General features: G+C 39.2%; 5 protein-coding genes and 1 long non-coding RNA gene across 8 annotated transcripts; 4 read left to right on the top strand and 2 right to left on the bottom strand.

Moving 5' to 3' along the window:
- Positions 1-757: 757 nt before the first annotated feature.
- On the bottom strand, positions 758-19,913 carry LOC124855718 (interferon alpha-inducible protein 27, mitochondrial-like). 2 transcript variants are annotated; one of them, XR_007035129.1, is made up of 6 exons: positions 19,810-19,913; positions 19,663-19,695; positions 19,385-19,546; positions 8,960-9,127; positions 7,911-8,209; positions 758-922 (listed from the first exon to the last, which is right to left on the bottom strand). XR_007035129.1 is itself a non-coding variant. In XM_047345738.1 (5 exons), the coding sequence occupies exons 1-5, from the start codon at positions 19,817-19,819 to the stop codon at positions 8,094-8,096; spliced, it is 489 nt and encodes a 162-aa protein (XP_047201694.1). In that variant the 5' UTR covers positions 19,820-19,913; the 3' UTR covers positions 7,746-8,093. The 2 variants fall into 2 exon arrangements, 1 of the variants encoding a protein (XP_047201694.1); XM_047345738.1 differs by lacking the exon at positions 758-922 and having other exon boundaries at positions 7,746-8,209.
- On the top strand, positions 1,893-4,462 carry LOC124855723 (interferon alpha-inducible protein 27-like protein 2A). The gene is made up of 5 exons (XM_047345742.1): positions 1,893-2,011; positions 2,126-2,158; positions 2,275-2,358; positions 4,055-4,132; positions 4,231-4,462. The coding sequence occupies exons 1-5, from the start codon at positions 2,002-2,004 to the stop codon at positions 4,314-4,316; spliced, it is 291 nt and encodes a 96-aa protein (XP_047201698.1). The 5' UTR covers positions 1,893-2,001; the 3' UTR covers positions 4,317-4,462.
- On the top strand, positions 9,147-9,892 carry LOC124855724. Its single transcript, XR_007035131.1, has 3 exons — positions 9,147-9,596; positions 9,711-9,743; positions 9,860-9,892. It is a non-coding gene; the product is annotated as an uncharacterized LOC124855724 (long non-coding RNA).
- On the top strand, positions 14,644-19,376 carry LOC124855717. Its single transcript, XM_047345737.1, has 4 exons — positions 14,644-16,290; positions 16,563-16,715; positions 17,425-17,514; positions 17,874-19,376. Exons 1-4 carry the CDS (start codon positions 15,289-15,291, stop codon positions 18,057-18,059), a joined length of 1,431 nt encoding a protein of 476 aa, XP_047201693.1. The 5' UTR covers positions 14,644-15,288; the 3' UTR covers positions 18,060-19,376.
- Positions 19,914-19,944: 31 nt separating the features above from the next.
- On the top strand, positions 19,945-21,641 carry LOC124855719 (interferon alpha-inducible protein 27-like protein 2A). 2 transcript variants are annotated; one of them, XM_047345739.1, is made up of 4 exons: positions 19,967-20,080; positions 20,188-20,211; positions 20,284-20,451; positions 21,202-21,641. In XM_047345739.1, the coding sequence occupies exons 1-4, from the start codon at positions 19,981-19,983 to the stop codon at positions 21,315-21,317; spliced, it is 408 nt and encodes a 135-aa protein (XP_047201695.1). In that variant the 5' UTR covers positions 19,967-19,980; the 3' UTR covers positions 21,318-21,641. The 2 variants fall into 2 exon arrangements, 1 of the variants encoding a protein (XP_047201695.1); XR_007035130.1 differs by lacking the exon at positions 20,188-20,211 and having other exon boundaries at positions 19,945-20,080.
- Positions 21,642-25,037: 3,396 nt separating this feature from the next.
- LOC124855722 (interferon alpha-inducible protein 27-like protein 2) lies at positions 25,038-25,958 on the bottom strand. Its single transcript, XM_047345741.1, has 4 exons — positions 25,793-25,958; positions 25,646-25,678; positions 25,368-25,529; positions 25,038-25,269 (listed from the first exon to the last, which is right to left on the bottom strand). Exons 1-4 carry the CDS (start codon positions 25,800-25,802, stop codon positions 25,184-25,186), a joined length of 291 nt encoding a protein of 96 aa, XP_047201697.1. The 5' UTR covers positions 25,803-25,958; the 3' UTR covers positions 25,038-25,183.
- Positions 25,959-27,120: the final 1,162 nt, after the last annotated feature.

The raw sequence follows: 27,120 nt of genomic DNA, 5'->3' as shown, positions 1-27,120 counted from the left end.
AGAAACTGGCTGCAGTTCCTTTTTTTTTTATATTTAGTTTGCATTATCCCCTCCTTGAACCGCCACCTTAACATGGTGGAGGGGCTTGAATGCCCCAATTATCCAAGAGGCTATGTTGTCTGGGGCTTAAATGCCCCTGGGTCTCCCATGGCAAACAGATTCTAGGTGAAAGGTCAGACAAAGAGCGGTTCAAGACACCCTCATGAGGACTACACAAACAAGGCATGTGATGTCACCCGGTACGGCGGAGCTGGGGTCCCACCCTGGAGCCAGGGTATATTTTGGACCTTACCAGGCAATTTCCTGGAGATATCTTAAAACTTACTAGCTACTTTTCCTGTAACTTGCATTGAACTAACCAATTATGTCCTTGGAACTTAACTGGTGCTTTCCTGGAACCTTTATAGAATTTACCTACCTTGTACCTACCTTTTTTGGAACTTTTAAAGAACCTACCAGGTATTTTTCCTGAACTTTCTGGGTATGTTCAGGAGTTGGACTGTATTATGGGAATACTTAGCATCTAATAAGTTGCATGAAAGTTTTAAGAAAGTTCCTAGTAAGTTCTAGGAAAATAACTGGTAGGTTTCATAAAGCAACGCCTAAGTTCCAGAAAAGTACTGGGTAAACTCCATAAAAGTAACCTGTAAGTTCCATAAACATTCCAGCAATACCTGGAAAGTTCCATGAAGTAACCTCTAAGATCCGAGAAAGTACAGTCTGCATTATGTCAAGCAACTATACAGTAAACACTTTGTTTATATTGATTGATTTATTGAGCACAAATGTGAGCAGTTATACATATTGTATCTTCCCAACAGAATATACAAAGCTTCAAACTTTATTTTTTTGCCTTTACAGAAGGATGAGCAGAAGCAGCATAATCTCATAATTTAGAAAATACTAACAGCAAGACCGACACCTAACACAAAAGAAAAAAATACGTTTCTTTCAGTTGTATTAGATCATTCTTAAGTTAAATCCTGAATCTAATAAATTGAGACATGATTATGGTGTATTATACAGGATACAACAGGATTTGTAAATTTGCTGGAGATGAGAAAATATGTTCCTTTCCATTCTAGGGATTGTCTTGCACCGTTACATTTACATTACAAATCTTTGATACCATCCAGCCAACTGTACTTCCAGCACCAGCCACAGCTCCAGTTCCAAACCATCCTAGTCCTGTCATACCTGTAGTGAAACAATGTATTTGAGAAAGTCAGCGTTCAGCTTTTGTAGCATGAAGCAACTTTTTGTTTTGACCTTTACATCTTTAGAGATACTTTGAAATGCTCTGGCGTAATAGAGGAGGAACCCTAACTGGCCAACTTTAGATGTCCTTTATTTCATTGGCTTTATAATGTCATCTGACTCCCACATTGTCTAAATAACCTGATAGGCTGGCCACCTTGCAAGTCGGTTTTTAAATAAGAAAGTTTTTTGTGAATATGAGACCAGACCTCATACGAAGCTTCCACCCAAGCAAGGCTTCTGCAGCCAGAAGAGCAGGAGTCAGAGCCACAGTAGCTACACGTCCTGCAAAAAAAATGACTAATGAAGCTTTTATGTCAAAATTGTTAAATACAGTCAGATAATCATGTACCTGCACCCATAACGATGTATTTACCTATTGATTAAACAGTTAAAAACGTCACATTTAGCAAGAACTAAAGAATTGTTCAATTAAATGAGAAATTGTGCCCAAGCTTTTGAGAAGTGGATGTATACACTCACATATTTCTTCCTCCATGTTTTTGCGGTTGATATCAGCTGTTAATCGGTGCTGTTCTGGATGATGTAGGAAAGAGGCTGGGCTGGACAGATTAACTTTCATTTCTCAGAAAATGAAAGAAATTACCAACATCTGAACAGGAGAGGGAAGCAAAAGGCAGACAGGGATCTGAAAGGAGGAGGGTTTTGAAATGGGAGGAATGTTTCCATCCTATTTATTGCTCAGACATAATATTGGACTTCCATTCCAATAAGGAAACAAACATGGGACTACGTGAGTAGAACTCTCATTTAAATATATCTGTAATCATTAATTTTTAAACGTATCACACCAAATATTTTAATACTTGCTGAGCTTCAATTTGATGCAATTGCTTTTCTATTTCAGTAACTATAGCAGCAGCTTCTGTAATCACCGCAGGTGAGATTCTACAGAAAGTCTTTATTATTTTCACATCTATAATACGTTTTTTATTGAGTATTTTAACACTGCTACTTCAGAGAGTGATGGATACATTTTCCTCTTGTGCCCTTAAGGCGGAGCGGTTGTGGCTGCCCCGGTGGTTCTAGGGGCCATCGGCTTCACCTCCATCGGAATCGCTGCTGGTTCCTACGCGGCAGGCATGATGTCTACAGCAACTTTTAGTTTTGACCTTTACATCTTTAGAGATACTTTGAAATGCTCTGGCGTAATAGAGGAGGAACCCTAACTGGCCAACTTTAGATGTCCTTTATTTCATTGGCTTTATAATGTCATCTGACTCCCACATTGTCTAAATAACCTGATAGGCTGGCCACCTTGCAAGTCGGTTTTTAAATAAAGTTTTTTTGAGAATATGAGACCAGACCTCATACGAAGCTTCCATCCAAGCAAGAAACATGACCCAACGGATCTACTAAGATCTAGATAGTCTTTGATGGATTTTTTTCCTGTTTCTTAAAGATGGTTGCAATAAATGTTTGTTAAGCCACACAAAGTCACTCAGACGTTCTTCAAGAATGTAACCCGGCTCTAAATCCATAATGAGATGCCTGGAAAAGATCTCATGTTGACATTCATTATTTTACCGATAAGCTGCTTTGATTTTCAGGGGAAACATTGCTGTTGCTGATTGGTGAAATACTTTTTTTTTATTATTTTAAGAAAAGTAAGCTGAAAGCAATTTTTCTTTTAAAGTTACTTTAAAAGTATGTTCATATTAACCAAATTTTTGGTCTTTGTTTGTACCAAACAATATTTTATGAGGGAATTCATCCTGAATTAAAGGTTGTTCATACTCCTCCGATAGATAATTTTCTTACTTGTTTGCACATATTAAAACCCTGTTTACCAATAGACTGTAAGGTTGCCACCAGGCCTCCAGCTGGAATCCCCCCTCCATAGAAAACGGTAAATGAAGACATCATCTTTGCAGCAATGGAGCCCGCTGCTATTCCGGTTGTGGTGAAGCCAAGTGCAGCCAGAAGAGCAGGAGTCAGAGCCACAGTAGCTACACCTCCTGCACAAAAAGCATGACTAATGAAGCTTTTATGTCAAAATTGTTAAATACAGTCAGATAATCACGTACCTGCACCCATAACGATGTATTTACCTATTGATTAAACAGTTAAAAACGTCACATTTAGCAAGAACTAAAGAATTGTTCAATTAAATGAGAAATTGTGCCCAAGCTTTTGAGAAGTGGGTGTATACACTCACATATTTCTTCCTCCATGTTTTTGCGGTTGGTATCAGCTGCTAACCGGTGCTGTTCTGGATGACGTAGGAAAGGGGCTGGGCCGGACAGATTAACTTTCATTTCTCAGAAAATGAAAGAAATTACCAACATCTGAACAGGAGAGGGAAGCAAAAGGCAGACAGGGATCTGAAAGGAGGAGGGTTTTGAAATGGGAGGAACGTTTCCATCCTATTTATTGCTCAGACATAATATTGGACTTCCATTCCAATAAGGAAACAAACATGGGACTACGTGAGTAGAACTCTCATTTAAATATATCTGTAATCATTAATTTTTAAACGTATCACACCAAATATTTTAATACTTGCTGAGCTTCAATTTGATGCAATTGCTTTTCTATTTCAGTAACTATAGCAGCAGCTTCTGTAATCACCGCAGGTGAGATTCTACAGAAAGTCTTTATTATTTTCACATCTATAATACGTTTTTTATTGAGTATTTTAACACTGCTACTTCAGAGAGTGATGGATACATTTCCCTCTTGTGCCCTTAAGGCGGAGCGGTTGTGGCTGCCCCGGTGGTTCTAGGGGCCATCGGCTTCACCTCCGTCGGAATCGCTGCTGGTTCCTACGCGGCAGGCATGATGTCTACAGCAGCCATCGCGAACGGAGGAGGGGTTGCAGCAGGAAGTCTAGTGGCTCTTCTGCAGTCAGCAGGTAAAAGGTTCTCCTGTGCAACTTGTCTCACAAAAGACGAAACAAATACATAAAACAGATGTGACTTACGATAATCTTTATGTGGTGTTTACCTGCAGGTATGGCTGGTCTAACCGCAGGTGCCACTGCAGGTGTGGCCAGTACTGGGGGAGTTCTTGGAGGAATTGCAGCCCTTATTATTTGAGGCAAACATCACTCAGAAATTGACCATAAGGAAGAATAAAGTTTACTTTCCCAAAAGGAAGAAACGACAAATTACAATTTAGCTCGAGCCTCAGGGTAAACAATGTTATCAAATGAAGGATTATAAATAAAAGAATTTGAAAAGTGTTTATCTGTGATTGTGTCTCATTTTTCGCCTTTCCTTTAGAACATGCCATCGTATTTCTGATGATAAATACTACATCTGTTTTCAGACAGATTCTTTCTACTGTTTGGTGACAAAACTGCTCAAACTTGAAGGTGGTCTATAAATAGCTCTAATCATTTATGGGAATCTTTTAGTTAGCGCTGCATTTTATGCATTTACCTCAATTTATGCCAACACATGTTGGCCAAAAACAAACTTAAAGAAACAAACAAAAAAGAAGCATTTGTTGTTTTGTTTTTGTTGGTTTTTTTGGACGCCATCTTCGACGCTACTTCCTAAAACGTAGTGCTGCGTTCAAGGGCAACTCAGACCTCGATTTTAAACGGGAGGTGGGAGGCAGTACAAAGTAGTCGCATATAAATGGGTCAGAATGCAATTTACTTAATCTCGGCAGTTGAGAGAACTTAAAACTATGAGATAGCTACAAAGCATCAAAGCAGTCTTATTTTGCTTCAAATCAGTGTGGTCATTTTGTGGTCTTACTTCCGAGGGACAGTAAACGCAGCAACAGTAAGTTTCGTTTTTGCATTCAGAATCACAACATCCGCGACAGCAGCAGTGTTTAAATCTGAGCCGCAACAGTCTGTGGTTATGAGTCTAAGTGAGTCCATCTCAATAGATTTTTATTTTATTTCAAAGCATTGATTTTGTTTACAAATAATTACCAAATGTTCTGAAACGACAGCGGCTATTGAGGCACCATTAACTTTATTATTGGACTCATTCGGGTTCTGAGATATTTTTCATCACATGTAAAACAGAATAAAAATCAACTGAATTAACTTCCTGCTGATTTTAAATTCTCTACAGCGTGTTTTACTTTATTAGGTGATTGTAGTCATTAATATGTTGGCAGAGATGCAAGATAATGAACTCATAATGAACTTCCTGTGTTTCAGAAAAGATTCTTGCCATTACAGGAGGTGCAGGTATGACTTATGGTTTTTATGTCTGTTATCGTGAAATAGACAGTTGGTTGTCTGTATTAAAAGAGTCCATAAAGTTTAGGGCTAATAATAAATAGGCCCTACCACCTAGGCCAGCAGGGGTGTCAAACTCCAGTCTTCGAGGGCCATTGTCCTGTAACTTTTAGATGTGTTCCTGGTCCAACACGCCTGAATCAAATGGCTGAACTACCTCCTTAGTATACAGTCTAGTTCTCCAGAGTCCTGCTAATGACCTAATTATTTGACTCATGTGTGGTGAAGCAGAGGCACATCTAAAGGTAGAAGGACACCGACTTTTGTGTTACTTTTTGTTTTGTTTGTAAGTCTTTGGAATAAGTCAGATCAGAAACTGGCTGCAGTTCCTTTTTTTTTTTATATTTAGTTTGCATTATCCCCTCCTTGAACCGCCACCTTAACGTGGTGGAGGGGCTTGAATGCCCCAATTATCCAAGAGGCTATGTTGTCTGGGGCTTAAATGCCCCTGGGTCTCCCATGGCAAACAGGTTCTAGGTGAAAGGTCAGACAAAGAGCGGTTCAAGACACCCTCATGAGGACTACACAAACAAGGCATGTGATGTCACCCGGTACGGCGGAGCTGGGGTCCCACCCTGGAGCCAGGCCTGGGGTCCCGTCAGAGAGTGCCTGGTGGCTGGGTTGCTCTTCGTGGGACCCAACCGGGCCATGCCCGAAGGAGAGACGCGAGGACATCCCCCAGTGGGCCCACCACCTGCAGGGGGAACAGTGAAGGACCAGTGCAAAGAGGATTGGGTGGCGGACGAAGGTGGAGACCTCGGCGCCCCGATCCCCGGATGCTTAGGCTGGCTCTAGGGACGTGGAATGTCACCTCACTGGAGGGGAAGGAGCCTGAGCTTGTGCGGGAGGTCGAGAGATATCGAGTAGAAATAGTCAGGCTCGCATCCACGCACAGCGTGGGCTCTGGAACCCATCTCCTCGAGAGGTGTTGGACTCTCTTCTACTCTGGAGTGGCCCACGTGGAGATGCAGCGGGCTGGGGTCGATTTTCTTGTTGCCCCCCAGCTCAGCCGTCTCTTGTTGGGGTTTACGCCAGCGGTTGAGAGGGTCGCATCCCTGCACCTTCGGGTTGGGACAGGTCTCTAACTGTCGTTTCGGCCTACGGGCCGGGCGGTAGTGCGGAGTACCTGGCCTTCTTAACGTCCCTGTCGGGGGTGCAGGATAGTGCCCTTCCCAGGAACTCCATTGTTCTGCTGGGGGACTTCGACACCCACATGGGAAACGACAGTGACACCTGGAGAGGCGTAATTGGGAGGAATGGCCTTCCCGATCTGAATCTGAGTGGTGTTTCGTTATTGGATTTCTGTGCTAGTCACGGATTGTCCATAATGAACACCTTGTTCAAGCATAAGGGTGTCCATCAATCAGTTGGCACTGATGGACACATTTTTATTTTACTGGTTATATATAGGGATAAACTAACATCATGTCACTGTTTAATTGGTGCTAAAACAACAATTAAATAATAGGCTAAATTTTAATTAAGTACCTTCTGTTGCATTAACTTATCTGCTTTCTCTCTACACAATGGATTGGTTGGATGTTTACTGGCCTTGTGAATTACCTTCAACAAGAAGTGAGCCAAAAAATTCTAAATGTTAAACACCCTGTTTTTATCTATTTCAATTGCTTTTCTTTTAAAAGTTTTTCATTTATTAAATCTTATTTCATCCTAATTGAGTTTTTTAGTTTCTTACCAACTTTCCTGAAACTTTCATGGATCTTACATATTATTTTCCCGGAAACTAGAAGGTACTTTAGTTGTTAGAGGAACTTAGGTGGTATATTTTGGACCTTACCAGGCAATTTCCTGGAGATATCTTAACACTTACTAGCTACTTTTCCTGTAACTTGCATCGAACTAACTAATTATGTCCTTGGAACTTAACTGGTGCTTTCCTGTAACCTTTATAGAATTTACCTACCTTGTACCTACCTTTTTTGGAACTTTTAAAGAACCTACCAGGTATTTTTCCTGAACTTTCTGGGTATGTTCAGGAGTTGGACTGTATTATGGGAATACATAGAATCTAATAAATTGCATGAAAGTTTTAAGAAAGTTCCTAGTAAGTTCTAGGAAAATAACTGGTAGGTTTCATAAAGCAACGCCTAAGTTCCAGAAAAGTACTGGGTAAACTCCATAAAAGTAACCTGTAAGTTCCATAAACATTCCAGCAATACCTGGAAAGTTCCATGAAGTAACCTCTAAGATCCGAGAAAGTACAGTCTGCATTATGTCAAGCAACTATACAGTAAACACTTTGTTTATATTGATTGATTTATTGAGCACAAATGTGAGCAGTTATACATATTGTATCTTCCCAACAGAATATACAAAGCTTCAAACTTTATTTTTTTGCCTTTACAGAAGGATGAGCAGAAGCAGCATAATCTCATAATTTAGAAAATACTAACAGCAAGACCGACACCTAACACACAACCTTCAACAAGATATATTAAAAGAAAAAAATAATATGTTTCTTTCAGTTGTATTAGATCATTCTTATGTTAAATCCTGAATCTACTCATTGAGACATGATTATGGTGTATTATACAGGATACAACAGGATTTGTAAATTTGCTGGAGATGAGAAAATATGTTCCTTTCCATTCTAGGGATTGTCTTGCACCGTTACATTTACATTACAAATCTTTGATACCATCCAGCCAACTGTACTTCCAGCACCAGCCACAGCTCCAGTTCCAAACCATCCTAGTCCTGTCATACCTGTAGTGAAACAATGTATTTGAGAAAGTCAGCGTTCAGCTTTTGTAGCATGAAGCAACTTTTTGTTTTGACCTTTACATCTTTAGAGATACTTTGAAATGCTCTGGCGTAATAGAGGAGGAACCCTAACTGGCCAACTTTAGATGTCCTTTATTTCATTGGCTTTATAATGTCATCTGACTCCCACATTGTCTAAATAACCTGATAGGCTGGCCACCTTGCAAGTCGGTTTTTAAATAAAGTTTTTTTGAGAATATGAGACCAGACCTCATACGAAGCTTCCATCCAAGCAAGAAACATGACCCAACGGATCTACTAAGATCTAGATAGTCTTTGATGGATTTTTTTCCTGTTTCTTAAAGATGGTTGCAATAAATGTTTGTTAAGCCACACAAAGTCACTCAGACGTTCTTCAAGAATGTAACCCGGCTCTAAATCCATAATGAGATGCCTGGAAAAGATCTCATGTTGACATTCATTATTTTACCGATAAGCTGCTTTGATTTTCAGGGGAAACATTGCTGTTGCTGATTGGTGAAATACTTTTTTATTTTTATTTTAAGAAAAGTAAGCTGAAAGCAATTTTTCTTTTAAAGTTACTTTAAAAGTATGTTAATATTAACCAAATTTTTGGTCTTTGTTTGTACCAAACAATATTTTATGAGGGAATTAATCCTGAATTAAAGGTTGTTCATACTCCTCCGATAGATAATTTTCTTACTTGTTTGCACATATTAAAACCCTGTTTACCAATAGACTGTAAGGTTGCCACCAGGCCTCCAGCTGGAATCCCCCCTCCATAGAAAACGGTAAATGAAGACATCATCTTTGCAGCAATGGAGCCCGCTGCTATTCCGGTTGTGGTGAAGCCAAGTGCAGCCAGAAGAGCAGGAGTCAGAGCCACAGTAGCTACACCTCCTGCACAAAAAGCATGACTAATGAAGCTTTTATGTCACAATTGTTAAAAAATACAGTCAGATAATCACGTACCTGCACCCATAACGATTACCTATTGATTAAACAGTTAAAAACGTCACATTTAGCAAGAACTAAAGAATTGTTCAATTAAATGAGAAATTGTGCCCAAGCTTTTGAGAAGTGGATGTATACACTCACATATTTCTTCCTCCATGTTTTTGCGGTTGGTATCAGCTGTTAACCGGTGCTGTTCTGGATGATGTAGGAAAGAGGCTGGGCTGGACAGATGAACTTTCATTTCTCAGAAAATGAAAGAAATTACCAACATCTGAACAGGAGAGGGAAGCAAAAGGCAGACAGGGATCTGAAAGGAGGAGGGTTTTGAAATGGGAGGAACGTTTCCATCCTATTTATTGCTCAGACATAATATTGGACTTCCATTCCAATAAGGAAACAAACATGGGACTACGTGAGTAGAACTCTCATTTAAATATATCTGTAATCATTAATTTTTAAACGTATCACACCAAATATTTTAATACTTGCTGAGCTTCAATTTGATGCAATTGCTTTTCTATTTCAGTAACTATAGCAGCAGCTTCTGTAATCACCGCAGGTGAGATTCTACAGAAAGTCTTTATTATTTTCACATCTATAATACGTTTTTTATTGAGTATTTTAACACTGCTACTTCAGAGAGTGATTGATACATTTCCCTCTTGTGCCCTTAAGGCGGAGCGGTTGTGGCTGCCCCGGTGGTTCTAGGGGCCATCGGCTTCACCTCCATCGGAATCGCTGCTGGTTCCTACGCGGCAGGCATGATGTCTACAGCAACTTTTAGTTTTGACCTTTACATCTTTAGAGATACTTTGAAATGCTCTGGCGTAATAGAGGAGGAACCCTAACTGGCCAACTTTAGATGTCCTTTATTTCATTGGCTTTATAATGTCATCTGACTCCCACATTGTCTAAATAACCTGATAGGCTGGCCACCTTGCAAGTCGGTTTTTAAATAAGAAAGTTTGTTTGTGAATATGAGACCAGACCTCATACGAAGCAAGAAACATGACCCAACGGATCTACTAGGGCTCATCCCCAATAGGAAAGTGACAAGGATTACCATAATATAGGCTAGTGTTGGGACCCACAGCCATGGTTACAACAGGAAATGCGGTACGAACTTTTCTGGAACCTTCAAAATAAATTGCATTAACCTACTTCCAGCACAACTTAGGAATTGGGGTAACAGCAAACTTCCCATTATGCCACTGCCCGTATAAAAGCCCGACCTTTCCAATGAACCGATCTCTTCCTTGCCGGTGATGACCGGGACAGGAGGGACACAGCGCGCTAATGTCTCTTTGCAGGCAAATAGACATAAACTCTTCAACTGGATCCAAGAGTGTCATACGATCACCGATCATATGCACTAAGTTAAGTATGAATGAATTACTGTCTGTGTATCCGGTATTTTCATTCATGAACGGGGGTGATTAAGCGTTGCTTGACTTTCTCACTGAGATCTACAGAAAGCAAACTGTTTCCAGAGAATTCCCTGCAGACACCCTGTCTCTACGACACTGAGTGGAGCAGTTTTCCAGTGTGAAGGAAGGACAGAGCGAGCCGCATCACCGTGGTTACGGCAGTAACTGTGCAATTGGCCGTCTGACAGAACGAGCCCCCCCCCACAGCTGAAGATAACCCTTTTGTTCACAGAGCTTTCTTCAAACTTCGTCGTCGCCCGGACAACTTTTCCTCAGCACGGTTCATATACGAGGTTAGGGTTTGGGCAGAGTGATAGAAGTGATTTAGAATGAAATCTAAACGTTTTTCATTTATGAAGTTTGGTTTTGTTTGTGTTGAAACTCCACTATCTTGGTGCTAGCAGACTATCTGCTCAGCATGTGCTCAGTTTTGTGTTCTGTGTTTGTGTGTTTTTAAAGTTAAGACAAACTTTATTTAAAGGGTGATTTTAAACACAGAAGATTGATCATAACGCGCCATCCGCGTTTATGTCAATGTTATGTTAATGAAGCATGTTAACCCTTTATTAACGGTATTTTAAAGGTGTGTGTGTTTGATTCTGGTGCTAAGCTATCAGCTTCTTTTGTTAGCTTTAACTGCTAACAAGCTAAGAACATGTGCTTGCTGCTAAAGAATATTTACCCAGAAAGGTTGTTAGTTTTCAATCTAGTAAATAATTGTTCCCTAAACATTATTTTACTAAACTTGATAACTAAGTAAACACCATTAAGCCCATTTCCCCAGAAAGATTTGGCTCTTTTCCAAAATATTTCCTTAAATATTTGACCATTTCTTTAATATTTCTTTAAATATTATTTTAATAAATAAAGGCAGCTAGTGAGACACCGTTGAGAATTGGTCATCCAGAAGGTTGGTTTTATTCAGCAGATCATTCTTTAAAACATTATTTTATTAAAATAATATTTTATCTGATCTTGCATTGTGAAGGGTTGTCTAAAGGTGTGCTGATTATTGCCTAAGTTGGTTCCAAGACTAACTTAACTTCAATTCCAGATTCTTCAAGATAATCCTTGGTTCTCAAACATAAACATTGCATGGTAATGTTGCATCACTCTTTTGGTCATGGTTTCAATCATCTTTAATCAACTTGTTTATATTGTACATAGCCCATTAGTCTTTGTTATTCTTTAATTCTGCTTGGTAGTTTAGTTGGGTTGTTTTAGCATAGTAAAGAGTTTGTTGATTGAAATATGTTTGACTTTGAGTTGACTGATTTTTATTAATAAATTCTTGTATTTTGAGAAATTGTGTGAATTAATTCCATGTGTGTGCAGAGTTTTGCTGTTCAATAATGTCAGAGTTTGGCTCATCCCTTTCTATTTTGTCCTAATACCACCGCCTTACTGGGCTGGTATTCACAGGACAACCCTTAACAGACCGAAATATTATTTGATTAAATATTAATATTAAATATTAAATGATATATTCAGATTCATAGTCACAACACTAGGCAGTAAATATTAAATAGATATTTAGTAATTTAATTCTGTCTTCCAGTGAGAATTTTTGTCCATAAAGTATCAACATTCAAGAAGCTAGCATTTAGCAAAGAGTGGAAGAGCTCCAGCACCTGTAGCTGTAACAAGTAAATGTTTTTTCTCAACTCTTTTCTGCCTTTTTAAAGATTACTTCATCAACTGTTATATTTTAACATTATATGATTTAATTGACAAAGATATGTAGCTTAAAAAAAAAAAACACTTTAACATAGTGTGTCGACAATAGCGCTGCTTTATAAACTAAATATAAACTATATTAGTTTTATATTTGGTGATGAAAATGTTCAAGAAAGCCATTAAGATGTTTTGGTAAATTCATAATAAGAAACTACAACCAGGTTTTCGTTCTTTACCAAAGCGGCAGCTGTAGCCAGATGCTACTTTTTGCTATCTTTGGTCTATGTTTGTAATTGAACCAAAGCAGAAAGCCATTTTAGTTAAAAACTACGGTGGGTTAATGACTGTGAAACTGGTGCTGGATTAATAGCTTCAACGTTAGCCAAATGTCATTTGATCAGCCCCAGTTCTAAATCCAAAATGCTTAGCTCAAACCTATTGTTCTACTCTGAACAGTTCGACTTGAAACACAATTTAAGAATTCAATCTTTTTTCTGTCTGTAAAAAACACAAAACTGACCAAAATGAATAAAATGTGGAAAAATTTGCATCAAACTGCAGCTTAATGAGAATAAAAAATAGTGAGAATAGTGTTAGTTGGGGGAGTGGGTGTGTGTCTGGGTGGGTGTGGCGACCGCTGATGCTCCCCAAGGGTGGCATTCATGCAAGGACCACCACTAACGCATAAAGTAATAACCTGCACTGCAGTGGCAGTAGACACAGTGTTGCTGAAGATGGAGAGGGTAGGAAATGCAGGAGGTGTTCCCCAGAAGTCCACCGTCATGTCCACAGGTGGTTCTGATCGCACCAAGGGACCAGGCGATCCACCTCCTCTCTGTTTTACAGCGTCCCGTTGCACTTTTTGTTCAGGTAGTTTATTTTCTTTATAGCAGTGTGTCAAGAAGTGCTTTATTTGTTGAAGCATTAAAAGTAGATGAAATTTAAATTAAATGTCCTTCATAATAGTGCTCAATATGCTCTAATGCCAAACATTAAAGCATCTTGAGGTCACAAACGATTGTAAGGAGTAGTTGCTATTTAATTTACTTTTACGTTTTAAGCAAATGTATTAAATGAGTTTTGCTCATCACTATTTCTTCTTATTTAATCAAATTTAAACCCTTTAGCATAAAATTTTGAATCCCAGCCCTAAATGGATCTATTGATGACAGTATGTGCAGATTTCTGGGGACATTGGATGAATGTTCACAAAGTCACATGTTCTGACTGATAGAGGCCAGGTTGATTTAGCTTTATTTTTAAATTTTGTTTACAGCAAAAACTCTTAAATCCTCAGCAAACCAGAAAATGCCTTAAAAAAGCCAGCAAAATTATGGAGAAATTGCTGCAAATGGAAAGCTTTTCCTTAAGGAGCACTTTGGATATTTGGATCTAGCACCACCTTTTGCATGTATGATCACATCATGATCTGCTCCGATTAGAGCTATTTATAGACCACCTTCAAGTTTGACCAGTTTGAGCAGTTTTGTCACCACAGAGTAGAAAAAATCTGTCTGAAAACAGATGTAGTATTTATCATCAGAAATACGATGGCATGTTCTAAAGGAAAGGCAAAAAATGAGACACAATCACAGATAAACACTTTTCAAATTCTTTTATTTATAATCCTTCATTTGGTAACATTGTTTACCCTGAGGCTCGAGCTAAATTGTAATTTGTCGTTTCTTCCTTTTGGGAAAGTAAACTTTATTCTTCCTTATGGTCAATTTCTGAGTGATGTTTGCCTCAAATAATAAGGGCTGCAATTCCTCCAAGAACTCCCCCAGTACTGGCCACACCTGCAGTGGCACCTGCGGTTAGACCAGCCATATATGGCTGGTCTAATAAATAATAATAATAATAAAGTACACATTTGCTGGCGCTTTGTTAAAGTTAGAACATTTTAACCACGTTCCAAGCACAGAAATCGATGAGTTTTTGCAAGAGCTTCACCACTTAACCAGTTCTGTCTCAGCAGCCCACACAGATGGTGTCCTGGCTAAGATCTTTCATAAGCACAGGCTCCAAATTGACAGAGATATCATAGGGGAAAAAACTGCTTCTCTGTGCAAAGGGAACCCTAATAATAAAGCCATAGAGAAGGGTGGTCCTTTGAGTTCTGCATACCAAAGAAAACAATATTACAAGGCCAGTCAGTCAGTCATTTTCTACCGCGTATTCCATAGTGGGTCGCAGGGGAGCTGGTGCCTATCTCCAGCAGTCTATGGGCGAAAGGCAGGGTACACCCTGGACAGGTCGCCAGTCCATCACAGGGCAACACACAAACAACCACACACATTCATACACCTAAGGGCAATTTAGAGTGACCAATTAACCTAACAGGCATGTCTTTGGACTGTGGGAGGAAGCCAGAGTACCCGGTGAGAACCCACACGTGCACGGGGAGAACATGCAAACTCCATACAGAAAGACCACTGCTGGGAATTGAACCCAGGCTGCAATATAGTGTGTTGTTACAAAAAACAAGGTGAAACAGAGAAGGAAGAAGTTGTGTACAAGTCTTTTTGGGATGGTTTGCATTGTAAGCAAAACAGTTTTTTTTCAGGGCAAGAGTTAAGGGTATCTATTGGTTTGTATGTTGATGACTTTGAGGTCTGTAACCCCCTTGGCACCTCCCGTAAAACCCAGACTTTGTGGAGTGTATTTGGTGCTGAGTAACCAGCCGCCAGGATCTCATTCATCTTTGTCCTCGATTTACTTGGCTGTTCTTTGCAAAACGGATCATGTGAAGTTATATGGTTATGATAAGGTTTTAGAGCCACTCACACGTGATCTAAAGGCGTTGGAAGTTGATAGAATTTTTGTCCCACAAAAAACGGCTTGCGCATTGCAAGACCTTAATGTTCAACTAATATTACACTAAGTCAGTAATCCTTCAAAGACACAGGCTCCTCATTGAACATGTGAGATTTTGATGGTTATGTATTCCTCTGGAACAAAACATGATTGACTTAACATTCATTTTTTTTCTGACAGACGATGAACACTACGATGTCCTCAGCAGTCCTCAGAATGATCCTGGGGCCAGACAGCTGCCAAAGGGTGGTGTTTCCTACTGGCCTTCCTACAACTGTGCCTGAACTGCAGAGTGAGATAAAAACTAATTGCAAACTTTCTGAACCATTTCGTCTGCAGTTCATGGACACGCTTTTTGACAATTCGTTTATGAACTTAACTTCCATGGACAAAATAGAAGACAAAGCTACTGTCAAGGTGATATACACAACCTGCGAAGCTCAAGATGCTGGTGCTCTCAGTTTTCCGTGTTCAGCCATCACTCCTCCTCGTGACATGATATCTGATTCTGGTGGCTCTATTCCCACATCAAAGTCCACTTCTTCACGGACTTTGTGGCCTGATACATTCATTGTACCTCGTTTTTTGTATGATGCAGAGTTGAAGCTTGAAAAGGCACATGAGGCTCTCAGAAAAAATGGGACTTTGCTGATCCCCGATCCAAAGCTGAAATCAGATGTACTACAGGGGTTGATACAGGAGGTAGTCAAACATAAAGTGTATCTCACCGACCAGGAGTTCGATCAGGTTGCAGAAGCCCTCATCATGAGGCATCCATGTTTGGAGGAAAGGGGCTCAAACACTGGCTATGGTGGATGGAAAACCAGCCTCAAGTACAAGTTGTCAAACTACTGCACACACCTCCGAAAAATGGGTTGTCCTGAAGTATGTATAAATGCCCTGAAGTGTAAACCAGATGGAAAGCGTTCTCCTGCCTTTAATGTAAAGAAACCAAAGAGGGGTGAGGTGGCATATTGCCCATCATTTCCACTTGGAGAAAGCCACCAGTCCTTGGAGAAGATGAGGGTTGAACTCCTATTAGATCTCAAGAGACAAAATAATCAACAGACAGTAAGGGATAAAATGGATAAATCCTTTGCATTAAGACAGCAAGAAATACTCTGTGATGCTCCAATTATCAGTGATCTACAAGAGAGATGGCCTGCTCTCTTTGATGCAAAGGAGGTAAGAAATCTTGACTTCAAAGTAAGTTATTTGTTCTGTAATTTTTCTGTAGCAGCCAAATTATTGTGTGGCTCCATGAAAATATGGTTTTGTTTGTCATATTTGATTTCTAAGGGCATAATTGAGATGTCTAATAATATCGAATGAGTCTGAATGTACTTGATTGCTTTGATGAAGCATCCTGTCACCTGGTGAAAACCTTTGTTGATCTAAATCGCATGGATAGTGTGGTTTTATTTTTTTGCTGAAAAATATTTTTATTGTTCTTTCAGATTAACGCAGAATTTAAGAGGATCACAACTATGCAGCTACAGTCAATGTTTCTCTCACAACTTGACATGGACTCTGCGATTCTCCTGGGGGTGTTTGAGAAGCAGAAGGGGCAGCGAGGCAAAGAATTAGAGGACATGGCTACCAGAATGACAGTAAGAACTACTTTAACTTTAAATTATAAATGCATTGCACTAGTGATAACCCTTAAACTGGTTAGTTTCTCAAAATTTGATTAAACAGGACCCCTAACACGATCTTACTATTACATGCAGTGTATTTAAACACGTACCTATCATAAATTTTATTTAAAAGTTTTCACTCCCCTGTGGTTATAAAGTAATTTGTCTGCTGTGATGGATTTGATTAGTTGTAGATTAAAATTTAGGTAGGATTGTAATTCAAAGTTGGAATGACCATTATTAAGAAGAGCAATAGAGGCGGCAGTCTATCGTGCTTTCATGTGTCACCATGTGGCTGTTGATCCACACAGCAGGAACTGCTGGACAAACAATTTACCCCTACCCCTCCACTGCCGCTTAGTAGCAGCTTCTTCAGATGTGCTTGTAAGACAGACCGCTACAGGAGATCCTTCCTGTCCACAGCCATCAGCATCTAAAACGGCTCTTTGAAGAAACCTTCATAATATGAGCCACAACAACGTTTAATTTTGCTTTGGGATTAATAAACAATTTTTGAATTGAATTGAATTACTTTCACAGCAGGGTATGTAAATGAATGCGTTAACATCCATAAATTCTTTACACGCACTTCATTCAGATCATGTCTTTTTTTTTTTTTTGCCAATTTTTGTCTTTGTTTTGACAACTTGTTAAAATGTTATGTGTTGTAATAACCTTTCAGGATGACATTGATACTGCCAGGGAGAGTATCATAAGAGGACTCTGCATTTTCCTCAACAAGGACCCTGATGACCTTGTCCAGGAGTACATGGTAAGTTTGTGTAGGTGTAAGCAAGGTGTAAAGTTTTAAAGAATAATTTTTAACTAGAATAAAAAAATTTCTAAACATGAATCTGGCCTATACAAAGCATTTTACAATGAAAACAAGAATCTGTTTTTTCTTTTTTCTTAAACAAGATGTTTAATATTTTTATACAGTTTTGCCTCAATTACTGCTATGGGTGGGTTCAACTTTTACCAAATGGCATGTTTTATTTGATTATTAAATTAGTTTATTATTTAATTGAATGAATGGGATTACCCCAGTCGTTTCACCCCTAGTAAAGTATAAAAGTAGAATCTACATGTGTCTTAAAAAAAATCTAAAATGAAATTCTTTTTTATCACCAGGACATGACTGAGGCTACTACACTAAGTGCCATAGAAGCAACAACTGTTGGAATCTACATATCTAGAGGAACTCCCAACGGTGACAATAATGATGTCGGAGTTGTTATTGAAGGTGTGGTTGTGCTTCGCGATCTTGACAATGTGGCCCTTGCATCTGCAATGCTGTTTGGTCTTTGTTACTGCTAAAATTTGAGGTACCCACAAAATCTTCCTTACACCTTTGAGGTTTTTCAAAAAATAATAATGGAGTTGGATGCAGCCCAACTTTCAAAAAAGGTGCAAAGCCTGAAAGCTAAAATGCATCAGTAATGACCAATCCCTGTTTTTGAAAAACTTTGAAAAAACTGATGTGGCTTGTTCTCTTCCACCAGTATTTGTTAAGCAAAGATGACTGCAACAGTTAGCCAATAGAGTAAGTGTTAATGTCTTAGTGTATTATTTATTTCAAGTTGACATTCATTCACATGTTCATTTCATGTTACTTATTGTCAGTGGGAAACCTGACTACCAGTTTTGCTGGACATTCGGTGCAATGTGTGCATCAAACTCAATTTATAATATAATGCTGTTCTATAATGGATGTAAAATGTGCCATTTTGAATGTTCTTCCAGGTTATAAAATAAAATGTTGTGTGGGGAGGGAGGGGCGGGGGATCAGATACCAGTTTTGTTGTACATTTTGGAGCAATGTGTGCATCAATACATGATTTATAATGTATTGCTGTGCCAGTTTGACTGTTCTTCCAGGTTATGGAATAAAATGACTGCACCAATGAGCCAATGCAATAATTGTTAATGAGCGATTGCATTTAAAAACAAACTGACATTTCATGTGTGTTGAGGTCCAGATACCAGTTTTATTGTACGTTTTGGTGCAATTTATTTTCATCAATACACCCTTTATAATGGTTGTAAAATGTGCCATTTTAACTTTTTCCAAGACATTGAATAAAAGCTTTTATTGTTTCAAACTTCTTTCTAAATGTCAACTTATTTGGTGGGGAGAAAGTGGGTAACAGGATGTTGAAAATAGAATTAACTATATGTACATTTAAAATCTGTTTTTGATTTAGAATAACGTGTTTTTGAAATTTTTAATGATATTAAAGTAATAACGTTATCAAGGTGTCATTAGAATATAAAATTAATGCTGAATTTAAGTAATCAAATTGTGTTGTAATAAAATGATTGAGTTGTGTTGAAGTAAAATGGCAATGATTGCAGAACTTAATTTATTCAAACAAATTTTAATAATTTTGTAGCAACATAAAATACTTGTGTTTACTGAATATAACAACGTTGTGTTAAATGAACACAACAGTGTAGACTGCTGCCAAAGTAAAAACTTTGTGTGCGACCAATGTCCACTATTGCATTGAGTAAATCCAATGCATTTTTTTTTTCAGTGGGTAAACACCACATAAAGATTATCGTAACTCCAGGTAAGTCACATCTGTTTTATGTATTTGTTTCGTCTTTTGTGAGACAAGTTGCACAGGAGAACCTTTTACCTGCTAACTGCAGAAGAGCCACTAGACTTCCTGCTGCAACCCCTCCTCCGTTCGCGATGGCTGCTGTAGACATCATGCCTGCCGCGTAGGAACCAGCAGCGATTCCGATGGAGGTGAAGCCGATGGCCCCTAGAACCACCGGGGCAGCCACAACCGCTCCGCCTTAAGGGCACAAGAGGGAAATGTATCCATCACTCTCTGAAGTAGCAGTGTTAAAATACTCAATAAAAAACGTATTATAGATGTGAAAATAATAAAGACTTTCTGTAGAATCTCACCTGCGGTGATTACAGAAGCTGCTGCTATAGTTACTGAAATAGAAAAGCAATTGCATCAAATTGAAGCTCAGCAAGTATTAAAATATTTGGTGTGATACGTTTAAAAATTAATGATTACAGATATATTTAAATGAGAGTTCTACTCACGTAGTCCCATGTTTGTTTCCTTATTGGAATGGAAGTCCAATATTATGTCTGAGCAATAAATAGGATGGAAACGTTCCTCCCATTTCAAAACCCTCCTCCTTTCAGATCCCTGTCTGCCTTTTGCTTCCCTCTCCTGTTCAGATGTTGGTAATTTCTTTCATTTTCTGAGAAATGAAAGTTCATCTGTCCAGCCCAGCCTCTTTCCTACATCATCCAGAACAGCACCGGTTAACAGCTGATACCAACCGCAAAAACATGGAGGAAGAAATATGTGAGTGTATACATCCACTTCTCAAAAGCTTGGGCACAATTTCTCATTTAATTGAACAATTCTTTAGTTCTTGCTAAATGTGACGTTTTTAACTGTTTAATCAATAGGTAAATACATCGTTATGGGTGCAGGTACGTGATTATCTGACTGTATTTTTTAACAATTTTGACATAAAAGCTTCATTAGTCATGCTTTTTGTGCAGGAGGTGTAGCTACTGTGGCTCTGACTCCTGCTCTTCTGGCTGCACTTGGCTTCACCACAACCGGAATAGCAGCGGGCTCCATTGCTGCAAAGATGATGTCTTCGTTTACCGTTTTCTATGGAGGGGGGATTCCAGCTGGAGGCCTGGTGGCAACCTTACAGTCTATTGGTAAACAGGGTTTTAATATGTGCAAACAAGTAAGAAAATTATCTATCGGAGGAGTATGAACAACCTTTAATTCAGGATGAATTCCCTCATAAAATATTGTTTGGTACAAACAAAGACCAAAAATTTGGTTAATATTAACATTCTTTTAAAGTTACTTTAAAAGAAAAATTGCTTTCAGCTTACTTTTCTTAAAATAAAAATAAAAAAGTATTTCACCAATCAGCAACAGCAATGTTTCCCCTGAAAATCAAAGCAGCTTATCGGTAAAATAATGAATGTCAACATGAGATCTTTTCCAGGCATCTCATTATGGATTTAGAGCCGGGTTACATTCTTGAAGAACGTCTGAGTGACTTTGTGTGGCTTAACAAACATTTATTGCAACCATCTTTAAGAAACAGGAAAAAAATCCATCAAAGACTATCTAGATCTTAGTAGATCCGTTGGGTCATGTTTCTTGCTTGGATGGAAGCTTCGTATGAGGTCTGGTCTCATATTCTCAAAAAAACTTTATTTAAAAACCGACTTGCAAGGTGGCCAGCCTATCAGGTTATTTAGACAATGTGGGAGTCAGATGACATTATAAAGCCAATGAAATAAAGGACATCTAAAGTTGGCCAGTTAGGGTTCCTCCTCTATTACGCCAGAGCATTTCAAAGTATCTCTAAAGATGTAAAGGTCAAAACAAAAAGTTGCTTCATGCTACAAAAGCTGAACGCTGACTTTCTCAAATACATTGTTTCACTACAGGTATGACAGGACTAGGATGGTTTGGAACTGGAGCTGTGGCTGGTGCTGGAAGTACAGTTGGCTGGATGGTATCAAAGATTTGTAATGTAAATGTAACGGTGCAAGACAATCCCTAGAATGGAAAGGAACATATTTTCTCATCTCCAGCAAATTTACAAATCCTGTTGTATCCTGTATAATACACCATAATCATGTCTCAATTTATTAGATTCAGGATTTAACATAAGAATGATCTAATACAACTGAAAGAAACGTATTTTTTTATTTTGTGTTAGGTGTCGGTCTTGCTGTTAGTATTTTCTAAATTATGAGATTATGCTGCTTCTGCTCATCCTTCTGTAAAGGCAAAAAAATAAAGTTTGAAGCTTTGTATATTCTGTTGGGAAGATACAATATGTATAACTGCTCACATTTGTGCTCAATAAATCAATCAATATAAACAAAGTGTTTACTGTATAGTTGCTTGACATAATGCAGACTGTACTTTCTCGGATCTTAGAGGTTACTTCATGGAACTTTCCAGGTATTGCTGGAATGTTTATGGAACTTACAGGTTACTTTTATGGAGTTTACCCAGTACTTTTCTGGAACTTAGGCGTTGCTTTATGAAACCTACCAGTTATTTTCCTAGAACTTACTAGGAACTTTCTTAAAACTTTCATGCAACTTATTAGATGCTAAGTATTCCCATAATACAGTCCAACTCCTGAACATACCCAGAAAGTTCAGGAAAAATACCTGGTAGGTTCTTTAAAAGTTCCAAAAAAAGTAGGTACAAGGTAGGTAAATTCTATAAAGGTTCCAGGAAAGCACCAGTTAAGTTCCAAGGACATAATTGGTTAGTTCAATGCAAGTTACAGGAAAAGTAGCTAGTAAGTTTTAAGATATCTCCAGGAAATTGCCTGGTAAGGTCCAAAATTTACCATCTAAGTTCCTCTAACAACTAAAGTACCTTCTAGTTTCTGGGAAAATAATTTGTAAGATCCATGAAAGTTTCAGGAAAGCTGGTAAGAAACTAAAAAACTCAATTAGGATGAAATAAGATTTAATAAATGAAATTTTTTTAAAAGACAAGCAATTGATTACATCCGATTCTGTTAAGACCTTTATCTGAAAGAACAAACGCTTTCCGTTGTTATGCAGTCATCGACAGAGGTCTACAAAAGTACGATTATGTGTTCGCTGCAGAAAATATTAGTAGAAATAGATAAAAACTGGGTGTTTAACATTTAGGATTTTTTGGCTCACTTCTTGTTGAAGGTAATTCACAAGGCCAGTAAACATCCAACCAATCCATTGTGTAGAGAGAAAGCAGATAAGTTAATGCAACAGAAGGTACTTAATTAAAATGTAGCCTATTATTTAATTGTTGTTTCAGCACCAATTAAACAGTGACATGATGTTAGTTTATCCCTATATATAACCAGTAAAATAAAAATGTGTCCATCAGTGCCAACTGATTGATGGACACCCTTATGCTTGAACAAGGTGTTCATTATGGACAATCCGTGACTAGCATAGAAGTCCAATAACAAAACACCACTCAGATTCAGATCGGGAAGGCCATTCCTCCCGATCACGCCTCTCCAGGTGTCACTGTTGTTTCCCATGTGGGTGTCGAAGTCCCCCAGCAGAACAATGGAGTCTCCGGGAGGGGCACTATCCTGCACCCCCGACAGGGACGTTAAGAAGGCCGGGTACTCCGCACTGCCGCCCAGCCTGTAGGCCGAAACGACAGTCAGAGACCTGTCCCCAACCCGAAGGCGCAGGGATGCGACCCTCTCAACCGCTGGCATAAACCCCAACAAGAGACGGCTGAGCTGGGGGGCAACAAGAAAATCGACCCCAGCCCGCCGCATCTCCACGTGGGCCACTCCAGAGTAGAACAGAGTCCAACACCTCTCGAGGAGATGGGTTCCAGAGCCCACGCTGTGCGTGGAGGCGAGCCTGACTATTTCTAGTCGATATCTCTCGACCTCCCGCACAAGCTCAGGCTCCTTTACCCCAGTGAGGTGACATTCCCCAGAGCCAGCCTAAGCATCCGGGGATCGGGGCGCCGAGGTCTCCACCTTCGTCCGCCACCCAATCCTCTTTGCACCGGTCCCTCACTGTTCCCTCTGCAGGTGGTGGGCCCACTGGGGGATGTCCTCGTGTCTCTCCTTCGGGCATGGCCCGGCTGGGTCCCACGAGGAGCAACCCAGCCACCAGGCACTCTCTGACGGGACCCCAGGCCTGGCTCCAGGGTGGGACCCCAGCTCCGCCGTACCGGGTGACATCACATGCCTCGTTTGTGTAGTCCTCATGAGGGTGTCTTGAACCGCTCTTTGTCTGACCTTTCACCTAGAATCTGTTTGCCATGGGAGACCCAGGGGCATTTAAGCCCCAGACAACATAGCCTCTTGGATAATTGGGGCATTCAAGCCCCTCCACCACGTTAAGGTGGCGGTTCAAGGAGGGGATAATGCAAACTAAATATAAAAAAAAAAGGAACTGCAGCCAGTTTCTGATCTGACTTATTCCAAAGACTTACAAACAAAACAAAAAGTAACACAAAAGTCGGTGTCCTTCTACCTTTAGATGTGCCTCTGCTTCACCACACATGAGTCAAATAATTAGGTCATTAGCAGGACTCTGGAGAACTAGACTGTATACTAAGGAGGTAGTTCAGCCATTTGATTCAGGCGTGTTGGACCAGGAACACATCTAAAAGTTACAGGACAATGGCCCTCGAAGACTGGAGTTTGACACCCCTGCTGGCCTAGGTGGTAGGGCCTATTTATTATTAGCCCTAAACTTTATGGACTCTTTTAATACAGACAACCAACTGTCTATTTCACGATAACAGACATAAAAACCATAAGTCATACCTGCACCTCCTGTAATGGCAAGAATCTTTTCTGAAACACAGGAAGTTCATTATGAGTTCATTATCTTGCATCTCTGCCAACATATTAATGACTACAATCACCTAATAAAGTAAAACACGCTGTAGAGAATTTAAAATCAGCAGGAAGTTAATTCAGTTGATTTTTATTCTGTTTTACATGTGATGAAAAATATCTCAGAACCCGAATGAATCCAATAATAAAGTTAATGGTGCCTCAATAGCCGCTGTCGTTTCAGAACATTTGGTAATTATTTGTAAACAAAATCAATGCTTTGAAATAAAATAAAAATCTATTGAGATGGACTCACTTAGACTCATAACCACAGACTGTTGCGGCTCAGATTTAAACACTGCTGCTGTCGCGGATGTTGTGATTCTGAATGCAAAAACGAAACTTACTGTTGCTGCGTTTACTGTCCCTCGGAAGTAAGACCACAAAATGACCACACTGATTTGAAGCAAAATAAGACTGCTTTGATGCTTTGTAGCTATCTCATAGTTTTAAGTTCTCTCAACTGCCGAGATTAAGTAAATTGCATTCTGACCCATTTATATGCGACTACTTTGTACTGCCTCCCACCTCCCGTTTAAAATCGAGGTCTGAGTTGCCCTTGAACGCAGCACTACGTTTTAGGAAGTAGCGTCGAAGATGGCGTCCAAAAAAACCAACAAAAACAAAACAACAAATGCTTCTTTTTTGTTTGTTTCTTTAAGTTTGTTTTTGGCCAACATGTGTTGGCATAAACTGAGGTAAATGCATAAAATGCAGCGCTAACTAAAAGGTTCCCATAAATGATTAGAGCTACTTATAGACCACCTTCAAGTTTGAGCAGTTTTGTCACCAAAGAGTAGAAAGAATCTGTCTGAAAACAGATGTAGTATTTATCATCAGAAATACGATGGCATGTTCTAAAGGAAAGGCGAAAAATGAGACACAATCACAGATAAACACTTTTCAAATTATTTTATTTATAATCCTTCATTTGGTAACATTGTTTACCCTGAGGCTCGAGCTAAATTGTAATTTGTCGTTTCTTCCTTTTGGGAAAGTAAACTTTATCCTTCCTTATGGTCAATGTCTGAGTGATGTTTGCCTCAAATAATAAGGGCTGCAATTCCTCCAAGAACTCCCCCAGTACTGGCCACACCTGCAGTGGCACTTGCGGTTAGACCAGCCATACCTGCAGGTAAACACCACATACAGATTATCGTAAGTCACATCTGTTTTATGTATTTGCTTCGCCTTTTGTGAAACAAGTTGCACAGGAGAACCTTTTACCTGCTGACTGCAGAACAGCCACTAGACTTCCTGCTGCAACCCCTCCTCCGTTCGCGATGGCTGCTGTAGACATCATGCCTGCCGCGTAGGAACTAGCAGCGATTCCGATGGAGGTGAAGCCGATGGCCCCTAGAACCACCGGGACAGCCGCAACCGCTCCGACTTAAGGGCACAAGAGGGAAATGTATCCATCACTCTCTGAAGTAGCAGTGTTAAAATACTCAATAAAAAACGTATTATAGATGTGAAAATAATAAAGACTTTCTGTAGAATCTCACCTGCGGTGATTGCAGAAGCTGCTCCTATAGTTACTGAAATAGAAAAGCAATTGCATCAAATTGAAGCTCAGCAAGTATTAAAATATTTGGTGTGATACGTTTAAAAATTAATGATTACAGATATATTTAAATGAGAGTTCTACTCACGTAGTCCCATGTTTGTTTCCTTATTGGAATGGAAGTCCAATATTATGTCTGAGCAATAAATAGGATGGAAACGTTCCTCCCATTTCAAAACCCTCCTCCTTTCAGATCCCTGTCTGCCTTTTGCTTCCCTCTCCTGTTCAGATGTTGGTAATTTCTTTCATTTTCCGAGAAATGAAAGTTAATCTGTCCAGCCCAGCCTCTTTCCTACATCATCCAGAATAGCACCGGTTAACAGCTGATACCAACCGCAAAAACATGGAGGAAGAAATATGTGAGTGTATACACCCACTTCTCAAAAGCTTGGGCACAATTTCTCATTTAATTGAACAATTCTTTAGTTCTTGCTAAATGTGATGTTTTTAACTGTTTAATCAATAGGTAAATACATCGTTATGGGTGCAGGTACGTGATTATCTGACTGTATTTTTTAACAATTTTGACAAAAGCTTCATTAGTCATGCTTTTTGTGCAGGAGGTGTAGCTACTGTGGCTCTGACTCCTGCTCTTCTGGCTGCACTTGGCTTCACCACAACCGGAATAGCAGCGGGCTCCATTGCTGCAAAGTGGATGTCTTCATTTATCGTTTTCTATGGAGGGGGGATTCCAACTAGAGGCCTGGTGGCAGCCATATAGAGTGTGGTTTTTCTTGAAGCGGTCGCCATTTTGAAAAGCCTTTAAAATTGCCTACGTCACATTCTTGTAATCGACCAGCATACAACAGGCATGCAATTACATGACCTCCTCAACTGAGGATTTATCATGAGATTATTTTTGAAAAAAAAAATTTTTTGACAAAAAATTACGTAGGCCATTATTTTAGGAAGGTGATGATTTAATCCTTAGGCAGCACAAATAACAGCAATAATCATATTTGCCACGTAAATATGATTACTGCCATTGTTCTGGATAAAACAAAGGACAGGTGTCCCTGGGGCATGCTCTTTTCTTTACCTCCCAACCTATTAATAGACAGTACACAGTTTTAGCTGCTGAAACAAACAAAACTTAAAATTCATGAGAATCTACATAATTAACTTGCATACTAAACCTCTCAGTCATGCTTCCCTACACTTTAACTCAAATAAATACTTATTTATTATTTAATTAAACACTAACAGATGTGTAAGTTATTTTTTTTTTTTGTTTAAATCTAAAACATTTTGTACTTATTGTGAATTTGTAGGATTTTGCAGTTCTTTCTGTCAGGATCTGCCTCTTTTAGGAGTTCTGAGTTTGAGTTCTGTCTGCTTTCTCTGCACTTGTCTGTTCTTCAGTTTCTGTTTCCATTCATTCATGTTGATTAAATTCATCTTTCATTCTTTTCTTTA

This window comes from Girardinichthys multiradiatus, chromosome 19 (assembly GCF_021462225.1).
Source record: "Girardinichthys multiradiatus isolate DD_20200921_A chromosome 19, DD_fGirMul_XY1, whole genome shotgun sequence".
Lineage (NCBI taxonomy): Eukaryota > Metazoa > Chordata > Actinopteri > Cyprinodontiformes > Goodeidae > Girardinichthys > Girardinichthys multiradiatus.
The sequence above is the reverse complement of the archived record's forward strand: the minus strand, read 5'-3'. Positions and strand labels throughout refer to the sequence as shown.

What these genes read in the sequence shown, in the direction of transcription:
- LOC124855722 (XM_047345741.1), bottom strand. An exon ending in AGCTTCTGCAATCACCGCAG is followed by an intron (nt 25,530 to 25,645) that starts GTGAGATTCTAC and finishes TGTGCCCTTAAG; the next exon opens with TCGGAGCGGTTGCGGCTGTC. An exon ending in GGCTGTTCTGCAGTCAGCAG is followed by an intron (nt 25,270 to 25,367) that starts GTAAAAGGTTCT and finishes GTTTACCTGCAG; the next exon opens with GTATGGCTGGTCTAACCGCA.
- LOC124855718 (XM_047345738.1), bottom strand. An exon ending in AGCTTCTGTAATCACCGCAG is followed by an intron (nt 19,547 to 19,662) that starts GTGAGATTCTAC and finishes TGTGCCCTTAAG; the next exon opens with GCGGAGCGGTTGTGGCTGCC. An exon ending in GGCAACCTTACAGTCTATTG is followed by an intron (nt 8,210 to 8,959) that starts GTAAACAGGGTT and finishes GTTTCACTACAG; the next exon opens with GTATGACAGGACTAGGATGG.
- LOC124855719 (XM_047345739.1), top strand. Translation starts at nt 19,981, where the DNA reads ATGAAAGTTCATCTGTCCAGCCCAGCCTCTTTCCTACATCATCCAGAA. An exon ending in AAACATGGAGGAAGAAATAT is followed by an intron (nt 20,081 to 20,187) that starts GTGAGTGTATAC and finishes TTTAATCAATAG; the next exon opens with GTAAATACATCGTTATGGGT. An exon ending in GGCAACCTTACAGTCTATTG is followed by an intron (nt 20,452 to 21,201) that starts GTAAACAGGGTT and finishes GTTTCACTACAG; the next exon opens with GTATGACAGGACTAGGATGG.
- LOC124855723 (XM_047345742.1), top strand. An exon ending in TGCTGGTTCCTACGCGGCAG is followed by an intron (nt 2,359 to 4,054) that starts GCATGATGTCTA and finishes CCTACGCGGCAG; the next exon opens with GCATGATGTCTACAGCAGCC. An exon ending in GGCTCTTCTGCAGTCAGCAG is followed by an intron (nt 4,133 to 4,230) that starts GTAAAAGGTTCT and finishes GTTTACCTGCAG; the next exon opens with GTATGGCTGGTCTAACCGCA.
- LOC124855717 (XM_047345737.1), top strand. Translation starts at nt 15,289, where the DNA reads ATGAACACTACGATGTCCTCAGCAGTCCTCAGAATGATCCTGGGGCCA. An exon ending in CTCTCTTTGATGCAAAGGAG is followed by an intron (nt 16,291 to 16,562) that starts GTAAGAAATCTT and finishes TTGTTCTTTCAG; the next exon opens with ATTAACGCAGAATTTAAGAG. An exon ending in ACCTTGTCCAGGAGTACATG is followed by an intron (nt 17,515 to 17,873) that starts GTAAGTTTGTGT and finishes TTTTATCACCAG; the next exon opens with GACATGACTGAGGCTACTAC.